At 38.8% G+C, this 13,357-nt stretch overlaps 1 protein-coding gene across 5 annotated transcripts in view; it reads left to right on the top strand.

The window, feature by feature from the left end:
- The window catches only part of LPCAT2 (lysophosphatidylcholine acyltransferase 2), a 57,434-nt gene that overhangs the window by 485 nt on the left and 43,592 nt on the right, over nucleotides 1-13,357 (top strand). For 2 of the 5 annotated variants that reach the window (XM_084960225.1, XM_084960227.1), the window contains exons 2-6: nucleotides 6,200-6,339; nucleotides 7,978-8,195; nucleotides 9,995-10,107; nucleotides 11,161-11,221; nucleotides 12,368-12,426. In XM_084960225.1, the coding sequence (XP_084816351.1) occupies nucleotides 6,200-6,339; nucleotides 7,978-8,195; nucleotides 9,995-10,107; nucleotides 11,161-11,221; nucleotides 12,368-12,426 (591 nt within the window). Of the gene's footprint in view, nucleotides 1-3; nucleotides 405-6,199; nucleotides 6,340-7,977; nucleotides 8,196-9,994; nucleotides 10,108-11,160; nucleotides 11,222-12,367; nucleotides 12,427-13,357 lie in introns of those variants that run through there. The other 3 variants (XM_084960226.1, XM_084960228.1, XM_005653254.4) reach the window with 3 other exon arrangements.

Genomic DNA, 13,357 nt, shown 5'->3' with positions numbered 1-13,357 from the left:
GGTCTGAGGGAGAAGGCGCGTCCGAGTAAGGGATGTGGGTCTGAGGGAGGAGGCGGTTTGAGGGTGCCATGAGTTCCTCAAGGGTGGTTGTCAGAAGAGGGTGTGGGTGTGACACCGAAGTGGCTGAGGGGGGCGTGACTGTGGGAAGCAAGGCTTCGAGGAAGAGATAACAGACCTGAGAGGGGAGGGCTTGTGAAGGGGCCATGAAGGGCGGAAATGTGGGGCTGAGGACTGAGGGTCTTTGGCGGATCATCTGGGGATGTGTGTGAGAACAGATGCAAAGAACACGTGGGTTTGCAAGGAAGGCGCTTAACAGGAGGATGCTGAGCAGGCCTGTGGCAGAGGAAACATTCCACGCTGGCTGGCGGTGGGCAGTGATGCTGTGAGAACTGCAACTTGAGTGTGTAAGAGCGTCCTGGGAGGCCAACCTCTCCTCCAGGAGAGTGGGTTTGGGGAAGTTTTTGTTTGGTTTTCGTTTTTGCCTTAAGGAAGGAGAGGAATCAGGTGGGAATGGGAAAAGTGAAGAAGAAGGCAGATAAACCCAAGGCTGGAATTAGAACCAGATGAAAAGCTGGGATGGTCTAGCTGAGCAGGGACATCAAGGGGGGGAATCAGAATCTCAGAAAAGGGATGATGTGGGTCAGCTTGAGGTGTTCAGGAGTTTTTGGTGTTGAATCAGTTTTCACCCAGACCCTTCTCAATCATCATTGAGATTCAACGAGGAGAGGTAGCTCAGACTTTCATTGTTAAAAATGGCTATCTACAAAAAGGAAGTTTCCTGCCCTTTCCTTTCTTTTTCTTGTAAAGTGCTGCATTTACCATTAGCAGTTACACTCATTCTTTGGACTTCCTCTTCAGTGAAGTTAGTGATCAGAGAACAAGATAGACCATGCAAGCTGCATTTGTCCTCTGTGTTCTGCAAGAAAAAAAAAAAAAAAAAAGGTTATAATGCTTTCCTATCCATCTCACACATTTCTTTACTTTGGATTTGAAAGAGTGTAATTTTTGCACAGCCTCCTTATATGCCGTGAGACCCTTGTCCTCTCCAATTGAGGCAGGTTGAGTGCTGAGCTGAGCAGCATGGGCTGGTGGTTAAAATAATGGCCAATGGGGGTCCGGCTGAAGAAGGGTGTGAGAGAGGAAGAGGAAGATGGTGAATGTAGTAATACCTCTTTGTAAAGAAGCTAAAGGTTTAAAAATTTGGTCTTCATGTTTTTAAATGGATCGATGTCCCCTTTATAGCTTAAAACTTCTGAAAACATTAAATACATTGACTGTCATTCAAGATCCATTTTAGTCTGATTTAGTCAAATCTGTCACACTTAAAATTAAAGTATGTCCATCTATTTGGCTTCATATTTTCTCTCTCTCTTTTTTTTTTTTTTTTGCCTTTTCTAGGGCTGCTCCCGCGGCATATGGAGGTTCCCAGGCTAGGGGTCGAATCGGAGCAGTAGCTACCAGCCTACGCCAGAGCCACAGAAGTGCAGGATCCGAGCCGCGTCTGTGACCTACACCACAGCTCATGGCAACGCCGGATCCTTAACCCACTGAGCAAGGCCAGGGATCAAACCCACAATCTCATGGTTCCTAGTCGGATTCATTAACCACTGAGCCACGATGGGAACTCCCTGTCTTCATATTTTGGAGAGAGAATTAAAGTGGCTTATTTATAAGTGTTTATATTTTACCTAAAGTAAATTATTAAGTTTTTTTTAAGTAACATGTCTGGTACTGTTTAGAGAGCATTTCCAAATAACTCTATAAGAGCTACGGTATGGTGAAAAGATCACCAGTCTTAGGAAACCTGCTCAGGCCCTGCCATTTATTAGTTGTGTGATCTTGGCCAAGTCACTTAACCTCTCTGAACTTCATTTTCCTCATCTATTAAATTGGCATAATGATACATCAAAGGAGGGTTGCAATTGAAATAATATGTGAAAGAATCCAGTATTGTTTGCTGATTTTAATATTAATAGCTATCTTATGCTATTTGTTGTCTACAAATTACATACCATACTTAAATTTTACTGCTTAGACTGGATGTGATTGAATATAGTCTCAGTATTTTTTTTTAAATTAAAATTCCATCTAGACCAGAGATACCAGAGTGGTCTCAATGGCTTGAACAATCTGGGCAAAAGGAAGATTTAAATAGACATGATTGAGGGGAGTTCCCTTCGTGGCACAGCAGAAACGAATTCGACTAGGATCCATGAGGTTGCAGGTTCGATCCCTGGCCCCGCTCAGTGGGTTAAGGATCCGGTGTTGCCACCAGCTGTGGTGTAGGTCACAGATGTGGCTCGGATCTGGCATTGCTGTGATGTGGCGTAGGCCGGCAGCCATAGCTCCGATTAGACCCCTAGCCTGGGAACCTCCATGTGCCACAGGTGTGGCCCTAATAAATAAATAAATAAATAAATACACATGATTGAAATACAATGTTGTCTATATTATACAATTTAAAAGATTGCTATACTGGCATTTAAGTGTGACTCAATATGATCAATTTAAACTAAATTTAATCTTAAATGGTCGTCAATGTCTGGCTTAAGCACTGTTGTCACTTTTGCCTCTCATTCCAGGGCTTAGCTTTACTGTTCCCCCCTGCTTTTTGACTATATAAGGGTCTGCCACAGAGTGGCATTGGAAAAAATTAGCCTAGCTTTTATTTCCTCAAAAGAATATGGAATTTAAATGAGTGTTTTGTTGTAATTGTAGGGTCATTTACAATATCAAAAATACTTGTTGAATGCCTACTTTGTGCCAGGCACAATATTAATCACTACAGATACAGCAGTGAACAAAAGAAAGAAGGACCTGCCTATTTAAGGTTTATATTTCACTGAAAGAGCTAAACAAGCAAGTATACAAATATATAATTCCATGTTTTAGTAAGTGCTGTAAAGAAAATCTAGAAAGGAAAATAATCCCAGTGGAGTGTTGAAAGAAGGCCTTCCTACAGCGGTGACATATTACCAAGTGGAATATGATGGGTGAACATCTTGATTTGACAGAGTTATTCAAAGTTGATTTACAGTTAAGTACTATTATTTGTTGCAAACCTGGAAATAACTGAAAAAAAGTTGCCTAATATTTGACAACTTAATTAAAATCCATTGCTGCTCATTGTGAATGTAAGTCTTATATGAATATGCTATAACTTCATTCCAACTCTATCATCAGGATCTAAGCTATGGTCTTTTCTTGCAGTCAGAATTATTTCTCAGTCATTTGCAAGACTGTCTTTAATTGACCTACCATAGAGCTGACCCACCGCAAACAGTGTTCTCCAGGAGTGTTTGTTAAAAAAAAATCAGAGGTGATTGCTTAAAAATCACAAATACCTGAGGCAGTATTGGAACAAACAATAGGCTAGCCAAAAAAGCTTACGAGAAAAAGCTAGGGAATGAGATGGTCCTTAGAGGACTTTGAAAAGTGTTTTAATATTCCTGGGCATCTAGCAAACCATCCATTTACATAGGTCTTTATACTTGCCCAAGGCTATGCACATGCTCTGAAAAGGCCTGAGAACACCCCTAGCTGTCATCTCTGGCCAACCTTCTAACTCTGTACAAACAGGAAGTAAAAGCTAAGGCAGAGTTATGAACTCCCACCTGGCTATGCATTGAAAGTTTGCCTCAACGTGACACAGGGACCCTTTACAAATAGTGGGAAACTTAATCTCTACTGAATCATTAGCTGATTACTAAACTAATCAATCAGAGACTTCAGCTCCCACACACGGCAAAGAATACATACTTACAGAATTGGTTCATAAAAGTCACTAAAAACAAATAACAGCAGCAACAACAAACCCCAGTGGTGAAAGAGAATCTGATTTTCAGATTTATTATGTTATGGATTTAAAATGTTCAGTTTTCAACAACAAAAAAATGTAAGATAAGCAAAGAACAATAAAGCACGTCCCATAAAGTGGAAAAAAAAAAATCGGTCAATACAAACTATCCCTGAGGAAGCCCAGATGTTGAAGTTGATGAAGAAAAATAAACAGAGCCTCAAAAAGCTGTAGTACACTATTAAGTGTACCCCCAGGAGCATAATGGGAGAAAGAGAAAGAGGCAGAAAGAATATTTGAAGAAATAATGCTTAACATCTTACCAAACTTGCTGAAAAACATTAATCTACGCGTTCAAGAAGCTTAATGAACTCCAAGTAGAATAAACCTAAAGATACCTGCACCTAGATACATCATAATCAAACTGTTGAAAGCCAAAGGAAAAAAAGACTTTTGAAAGCAGAAAGAAAGAAACGACTTACTATGTACAAGGGATCCTCAATAATGTTAATGTCTGATTGTTCATCAGGAATCATGGAGGCCAGAAGGCAGAAGAATGACATTCTCAAAATGCTGACAGCAGAAGATTATCAACCAAGAATTGTGTAGCCAGAAAATCTATCTTTCAAAAATGGGGAAAGTAACAAAAACTGAGGAAATTTGTCACTAGTCCATGTGCCCTGAAAGATACCAAAGGGGGGGGTCCTTCAGAACAAAATGAAAGGATACTAGAAAGTAACTCAAATCCACTGGAAGAAATCCAGGAATTTCTGTTCTGGCCCAGTGGAAACAAACTCAACTAGTATCCAAGAGGATGCAGGTTTGATCCCTGGTCTTGCTCAGTTAGTTAAGGATCTGGCGTTGCTGCAAGCTGTGGTGTAGGCCGGCAGCTGCAGCTCTGATTCGACCCCTGGCCTGGGACCTCCTGTATGCCACAAGTGCGGCCCTAAAAAGCAAAAAAAAAAAAAAAAAAAAAAAAAGAAAGGAAAAGAAATAAAGAGCTCTGGTAAAGATTGCTACGTGTGTAAATATAAAAGACAGTGTAGGAGGTGCAGCAGGTTAAGATTAAGGATCTGGCGTTGCCACAGATTGCCACTGCAATCTGTGCTGCTGTGGCACAGATTCGATCCCCAGCCCGAGAACTTCCAGATGCCAGAGGCACAGCAACCCCCCCAAAAAAGACAGTGTAAATATAATTTTTACTTGTAAATCTTTATCTGATTTAAAAGACAATTATACGAAGCAATATTTATAATTCTGTGTTGATGGACATACAATATGTATAAATAGGTAATTTACATGACAGTAATAGCAAATAGGATGAACGAAGGAGGGAATGGAGTTATAGGAGCATATTTATCAGAACTCATTGAATTATGCACATATATGCATTATATATATGTATATATAGAGATTTGTACATTTCCTTGTATGTAACTTTTACTTCAAACCCAGACAAGTAATTGATACACAAATAATTTGATAGAGATCTGATAACTAGAATATTTTTGGCATTTCTTCTAAATTTTTTGATGATGCTCAGATTCACATTAAAAGCCAATAGAGACAAGAAGGGCAGCACTATTTGGATAGTGTAATTGGCTAAAAAAAGAAAAAAAAAGTTTTTTTATATAAGGAAAGTTTATTTCGCTTAAAAGGCATTGTGGAATAGGACTAAGAGCAAGAACTTTGTCACCAAATTGGGTTTAATCCTGGTTCTGCCACTGTGTGATCTTAAGCACACACAGTGCTTAAGATTAAATGCTTAACTTAATTCCCTCTGTGCCACTCCTTTCTTGTATGTAAAACAATTTAAGGTTGTAGGATTCAGGTAAGTTACTACGTGCCTGGTACATAGCAAGCATTCACATATTATTTGCTATTCTTATTTTTTAGTTTTTACTTTTATTTATTTTTTGTTATTTTTACATTTCCTCCCTCATCGCCTATGCAAGGTATAAAGGGCTGGCAGGTATATAAAAGGATACACTTAGTTTTTCACATTCTAATGCCTTTATTAATATTCATCCTACTTATTGCTCTCAAAGCAAGATGCTTCAGTTTCAACTCCTCCAGGAAGCATTTCCTGACTGCAAGGTCAGATAGCTCTTTTCTTTGGTCCTCCAGCAGCCTCTATTCACATCCATTGATATGCAGATCAGGTAATCTCATTGTGCTCAGTTTTCTTCCTGGTTTCTTTTGCTTCATAGTAGGCTTTGGGAGGTCAGATATAATGCCTTATTTTCTTTGTGCTTAGATCCTTGTCTGGGGCAGGGTCCCGCTCAATTCATCCTTGAGTGATTGCAGGACTAGCATAAAAGTTTCCTCCTACATACCTGTTTTTGTTTGATAACTACAGCATTCAAATAATGTTCTCCACTGTTTATCAACTTTGACTTTCAGATTTTCTTTCTTGGAATTATCCTGCTTCCAATTCGTGTCCTGTTGGTTGCATTCGTTTTATTACTGGCATGGCCATTTGCTGCAATTTCAACAGCATGCTGTCCTGAAAAGCTGACCCACCCAGTGACTGGATGGAGGAGGTAAGAAATAACTCTCTAAATATTAGCAACAACTCTCTAAATAACTCTCTAAAGAAGAATTTATCACAGTTAAGTCAGTGATCAGAGGTTATGGCTCTGAATAGAGGATATTTTGAAACGGTGTTGTTAGAGGATGTATCATTATAAATCAAAAATAGGAGCTAATGGAAATTCTGTGGACGGGTGAGCTCCTTATCTTTACCTAGAGATCTCATCCCTAAACTACAGGGCCAGCAGAAATCAGTCACTTCCCAGTGCGCTCTGGAAAAGTGCTTTGGCTTTCTTTGTCTCACTTCTCTTTACTGTGAAATAAGAGAGAAACTTCCTCAGGAGTTAGTTGCTTAATAACTCCTCACTATATATATTATAAAGATGTTGAGAGAATTCAAGAGGAAGCCCATTTTTTAAAGCTCCCATTAGATGTTCTATGGGAGAAGCATACGGTTTTCATGAAAACTATAGGCTTATGCATGGATTGTGATGTCTATCATGTATCTGCATTTCTAGGACTATGTTTTTGTTTCTCTACTTGATTGAGTTTATCAAGGACAAAGATTGGATCTTGTGCATCCAACACAATTCCTGGTACAATTTGATGAATTAACTCATCTTTAATGACAATTCTTTTTAAGAGTAAATAATTAGGAGTTCCCTGGTGGCTTACTGGGTTAAGAACCCAGCGTTGTCCCTGCAAAAAAAAAAAAAAAAAAAAAAAAAAAATTAAAAAGAGTAAGCAATTAGATTTCTGGAATTAAATACATCTCTGTCCCAGGGAAGTGAGATGGTAAATTTACTTCTTAAGATTCTTGATGATGACTCGGTGATTAACGAACCCAACTACTATGCATGAGGACACAGGTTCGATCCCTGGCCTTGCTCAGTGGGTTAAGGACCTGGCGTTGCCTTGAGCTGTGGTGTAGGTTGCAGACGTGGCTTGGATCTGGCGTTGCTGTGGTTGTGGCTGTGGCTGTGGCATAGGCCAGCAGCTACAGCTCCGATTGGACCCTAGCCTGGGAACCTCCATATGCTGTGGGTGTGGCCCTAAAAAGTGAAAAAAAAAAGAAGATTCATGATGATGACTAAGGGCTACAATAAGCTAGGTAACAAGGCTTGCTTTTAAAATTTCATTCCTAAATTAATTGTGAGGAGTCTCAGTGCCCGGGTTCCAAAAGTGTTTTAGGAGATAGTAGTATCTTTGTTTCCTAAATGTAGATTTCCAAAGTGACTCCTTTGAAGGACAATACTGATTTGGGTTTCTCAGTGGGGATGTGTATTGAAAATTCATTCTAATTACTTTATAGTCACAGAATCACGGAGCCATTTATTAGCCACATGGCCTTGGGAAAGTTACTTCTCTGGGCCTCAGTTTTCTCCTCTGTAAAATGGGGATAATAATAAATGCTGTCTAGTTCATAATATTGGACTAAGAATTAAAGAAACTGATATCTGTACAGTACTTAGAAACCTAGAACAGTACCTGTCAGAAGGAGCTCCAAGGACGTGTTGGCTATTCTTCCATATTTTAAAATGAGGCACTCAGACATGTTTTGGGTTTTGCTCTGTGCTCTAGAGTAAAACCCTGCTTTTAGCTGCAGTGGGCAAAACTAATTATATTTTTTAAAATATTTATTTCCAAAGGAAAACTGCTCATCCAGTCTTGAAGTTTCTAGGCCGAGCCCTGTTCTTTTCAATGGGATTTATTGTTACCGTGAAAGGAAAGATTGCAAGTCCCGTGGAAGCACCAATTTTTGTCGTTGCCCCTCATTCAACATTCTTTGATGGAATTGCCTGCATCATAGCTGGGTTGCCTTCTATAGTATCTCGAAATGAGAATGTGCAGGTGCCTCTGATTGGCAGTAAGTACTTTGTAAGATAACAGAGCTCAAATATTTTCATGCTCATGCTTTAAATTTAGAAAATTGTATATGGTTTATTGGTAGACATTAAAAAACTTAAAGAAATAAAACACTGTCAACATATTTCTTTGCTTTTAATGAGATAATATATCAAAAGAATTAACCTATGAAAACAGCTTAAAGACTTTCTCATCTGTACCCTTGTCATTCTTTTTTTTTTTTTGTCTTTTTGCTATTTCTTGGGCCGCCCCTGCGGCATGTGGAGGTTTCCCAGGCTAGGGGTCGAATCGGAGCCATAGCCACCAGCCTACGCCAGAGCCACAGCAACGCGGGATCTGAGCCGCATCTGCAACCTACACCACAGCTCACGGCAACGCCGGATCGTTAACCCACTGAGCAAGGGCAGGGACCGAACCCTCAACCTCATGGTTCCTAGTCGGATTCGTTAACCACTGCGCCACGACGGGAACTCCTGTCATTCTTTTTAAAATCTTATCTGTCACTGCACCATCATCTCTTTCTGCTATTTTATATATTTTTGAGACAGAATTTAATTGAAGTATTGGTGAAAGCACCTGTTACATGCTGTTTCAATGAATTTCTCTTCAGGGTATTAGACTGAGAAATGTACTATGTCCTTTCTCCCAACTCTGTTTTCTTCATTATTGCTCCCAAATCTCCATGAGGGACCAAGGTGTAATTCTTTGGAAATTGTGATATGGAACAATAAATGCTTCCTGCCGTAAAAAATAAAGAAGCAGGTGAAATGTTTTTCCCACCAGATGCTTTGCTCTCTCTCCCAGGGGGTTGGTCTCCAAGTAACTGTTCCCAATTGTCCCAAGGTTATTGTCAAGCATCAGGTGGTAAGAAAGTGGATATAAAAACTCCCTGATGTTGCCTTGGTATTTTGGAGAAATTTAGTAGTTCTTACAGCTTTGTCATTCAGCTAAGGAAGACTCTCCCTCTCCCCCACCCCTTTAAGGTAAACATCTTGCTTTGTGTAATATGACATTTTCCCAGAAAGTTGTTAGCAATAGTCTTTTGGTAAATTGAAGTGTCTTTTGCATATGCTGGAAGCTACCTACTTAGAAGACTATTGCACTGAAAATTCTAGTAATATGAGTAATAATTGCACCCTAACCACATGGACTATGACTTCATATAATCAGTTTGCAGGATATTCCCAAAATAAAACAAGATATATTCCACATGTTTAATGTCATTTGAGGAAGAAGTCTTTCAGGAGGATATTACATTTGCTTCTTTTCATGTTCTTGCTGCTAACTTCTGTTAAATCGATGAACTATTTTTAGGTATAAATATCTACCTGTCCTTTTAAAACTGGAAGCTAAGTTCTGATAAACTTTAGGTTTTTTTGGATGTGATCCTTCTACTTATTTATTTTATTTTTTTAACTTTTATTGGAGTATAGTCGATTTACAGTGTTATGTTGGTTTCACGTGTACAGCAGAGTGATTCAGCTGTACACAAACATATATCCATTCTTTTTCAGATTCTTGTCCCATGTAGGTTATTAGAGAATATTGAGTAGAATTCCCTGTGCTATACAGTAGGTCCTTCTTGGTTATCTATTTTATATATAGTATACCTATTTGTGTATATGTTAATCCCAAACTCCTAATTTATTTCTGTAATAAACTTTGAATTAGAGGTTTTTTAAGTTGTTCTCTTTGATTGGATGTCATTTTAGTTTTCCATACAATTTTATTTTATGACATATCCGGTATTAGCTCTAGCCAAAAAGATAACTTGGCTATGACTGCTCCTTTGTTTTAAAGGAATATTGCGGGCTGTGCAACCAGTGTTGGTGTCTCGGGTAGATCCGGATTCTCGGAAGAACACAATAAGTGAAATAATACGGCGGGCCACATCAGGGGGGGAATGGCCCCAGGTAAAACACAGTAGATGTATATTTAAATATATCCAGAGTTCATTTATCGTACACTTGTATACGATAAATGGATCCACAGAGAAGTATGGGGGGACACTTGATGCTAGATGTTTTTAGCATGGTAGAAGCAGAGTAAATGAATGAGGATTAAGAAGTTCTCTTCCCCATGAGTTACACCACAGAATCCATTCCTTTTTATTCTCCAAATTATTTGAACCAGTTTTTACCTTGTGTCGTAAAACGCAGTTCTCTACCTCTGAATTTATTTACCGTTTCAAAGATCAGCTCAATTAACTCACCAATATGGTGCGTTCATTTTGAAAGTGATTAAGCTCTTTAGATTATCTGGAATATATGTAGCTAATGCTTAGAAGACTCTTGCCCTGAAAAGTTCAGGAGGGGTGTCAGAATCACCTGTAGGACTTTTTCTACACTTCATCATATCACCACCTCTTTCCCCCGGAATGCTTTTTGATGGGACGGAAGGACAGCAATTGTTGCCATGAGCTGTGGTGTGGGTCGCAGACGCGACTTGGATCTGGCATTGCTGTGGCTCTGGCCTAGGCTGGTGGCAACAGCTCCGATTAGACTCCTAGCCTGGAAACCTCCATATGCTGCCAGTGTGGCACTAAAAGGACAAAAGACAAAAAAAAAAAAAAAAAAAAGAGGGAATATCATTTAATGGGAAAAGTGAAACAAAGAAGTAGGAAACAATTTAGTTAAGGATGTATAGCAATAGAAGAAAGAACTTAATATTGCCTAAAATGTATAGTTTGACCATAATCAAGGGTCTGTGTCTTATTTAAGCCTATTCAGATCATTAGCATCAAGAAACATTTACTGTGTGTATTCTGTCTTCAAAGCTTTAATTCATTTTCTAGTCATCTTAATGGTCAGGCTACACTTCTTTTAGAGGAAGAGTAACCCAGTTCTAGCTTTGAAGAGAATCAAGTGTTAGCCTGTTTTATTTTTGCTTTGTAAAAACTGGCAACTGTGAAGTCGTAAGAAAGCATGTAAAGACTGAAATATTAAATCTATTTCTTTTCTCCCAAGATATTAGTTTTTCCAGAAGGAACTTGTACTAATCGCTCCTGTTTGATTACTTTTAAACCAGGTGAGATCAATTAAATTATGTATTGTAACAAAATAGAATGGAAGATTTCGCAAATAATTGGTAATAAATATATAAAATAACTTGTTAGTTTCCTCTGAGCATTTCCTCTTTTCCTATAAAACATTTTTAATGTTGTGAATCCACAGAACTCCTTTACTTTCCCTTTTGTTATCATATCCCTTTCTTCGTTTTGTGTGTGTGTGTGTGTGTATGTCTGTCTGTCTGTCTGAGCAGACACCACTGGCACATTTTTCTGTTCCTCCAGTGGTAACCCTCTCAGAGACTTGGGGTTCCAGTGTCATCAAGTTAGAAAACCTATTTCAATTATCGTTATAAAGCTTTCAATTCCTTCTAAGGTTCACTCCTGTTAAAAATATTATGAAGGAGTTCCCAGAATTCCCGTCATGGCACAGCGGAAACAAATCCAACTAGGAGCCATGAGGTTTCGGGTTCGATCTCTGACCTCGCTCAGTGGGTTAAGGATCTGGCGTTGCCGTGAGCTGTGGTGTAGGTCACAGACGCAGCTCAGATCCCATGTTGCTGTGGCTGTGGTGTAGGCCTGTGGCTAGAGCTCTGATCTGACCCCTAGCCTGGGAACTTCCATGTGCCATGGGCGTGGGTCTAAAAAGAAAAACAAACAAACAAACGAAAAAATATATATATATAAAATGAAGTGGTCAATTTTATAGTATTTGTAATTTCATAAATCATTTTATACTAATTAGTAATGCTTTAAAATGTTTTTGTATTGGCTGGTAGAATGATCCAAGCCAAACTTAGAACTCACTTCTAGCAAGTGTGGTAGTTCGTGGTTTAAGCATTTGGTTTCATCTAGATTTTCCTCTCTTTATTTTTGCTTTTTTTAATTTTAATCCTGTCGAATACTAGGTATTCGGAAAATGAAGACAAATGGAGATATAAGTAATACTTTAAGTGACTTAGGCATAACATTTGATATTTTGCTTATATAATTATGAATTCAAAAAATCTCTCTCTTTGATCAATGCTAGGGATTTATCAACAGCAAATAGTTTATGTGTAGTCTTAAAATATTTAGTACATTTATAACATTTGTTATTAATTTTTAACTTAAAAACTTGTATTCATATAAAGATCCTGTTGTAATATTTCAATATGTGGTTATAGGAGCCTTCATTCCAGGAGTTCCAGTGCAACCAGTTCTCCTCAGATACCCAAACAAGCTGGTAAGCATATTTTACTGTGGAAAGAACCTCAACATCCCAAAGAGCACAAATTCTCTAGAATCTCTTTTGATTGAATAAATAAATAAATGGTGGAAGCATGTGGGTAGACTCATTCTCCTGCCACATTTAATTTTTAAAAATTTGCAAGATAGGCACATATTGGGTGATACCAAGTTTTCATATTACTTTTGCCATTACTGAGCTGCAGGAAGATGTATTAATCAATTTATTAATTTATTTATTGGCCACATTCATGGCATATGGATGTTCCCATGCCCGGGATCGAATCCAAGCCACAGCTGTGGCAATGTCAGATCTGCGGGAAGATATTTTAGCTTCTACACTGTTGTCACTGTGATGATACAATTAAGCCTCTGGTTCAGGGTCTCTTAGAGTGGACATGAGAAAACTCATAAATTTGTGATTTTCGTTAAGCCTTGAAGGAAACATCTCTTGATTTCAGTGGTCATTACTGGTGGAAAAGGATGGAAGTAGGAGGATAAATTTGTCAGAGGCTTGCTTGGTGTTTAATTACTGACTCAGTACTTAGTAGCTGTGTGATGCTTGGCCAGTAACTTAAATGAGAAAACATCTGAAAAGAACCTAACATCCTGTATAAAGTCCATGTGGGTTCAGGAAATAGTCTTCTGCTCCAATGAGGTGTATTAATACCATTGGGGTTTGATTTTTGTCATCATTTTCCTAAATGAAGTGGAGTTTTTTGGCAAAGGGAGGGATGTTTTGTTTCTGAGAGAAGCATTCTTTACTGGAGAATTTACATAAAATGACAGGATGTCATTTTTTTTTTCCTTTGGCTTTTCTAGGGCCGCTCCCTCGGCATATGGAGGTTCCCAGGCTAGGGATCGAATCGGAGCTGTAGCTGCCAGCCTACGTCAGAGCCACAGCAATGCGGGATCTGAGCCGCGTCTGC

Source organism: Sus scrofa, chromosome 6 (assembly GCF_054392235.1).
Source record: "Sus scrofa isolate SSC_HxYL_T2T_F1_AM1 chromosome 6, Sscrofa_HxYL_maternal_Yorkshire_Landrace_v2.0, whole genome shotgun sequence".
In the NCBI taxonomy this organism is placed as follows: domain Eukaryota; kingdom Metazoa; phylum Chordata; class Mammalia; order Artiodactyla; family Suidae; genus Sus; species Sus scrofa.
Note: the sequence above shows the minus strand (reverse complement) of the source record. Positions and strands in the feature narration are given on the sequence as shown.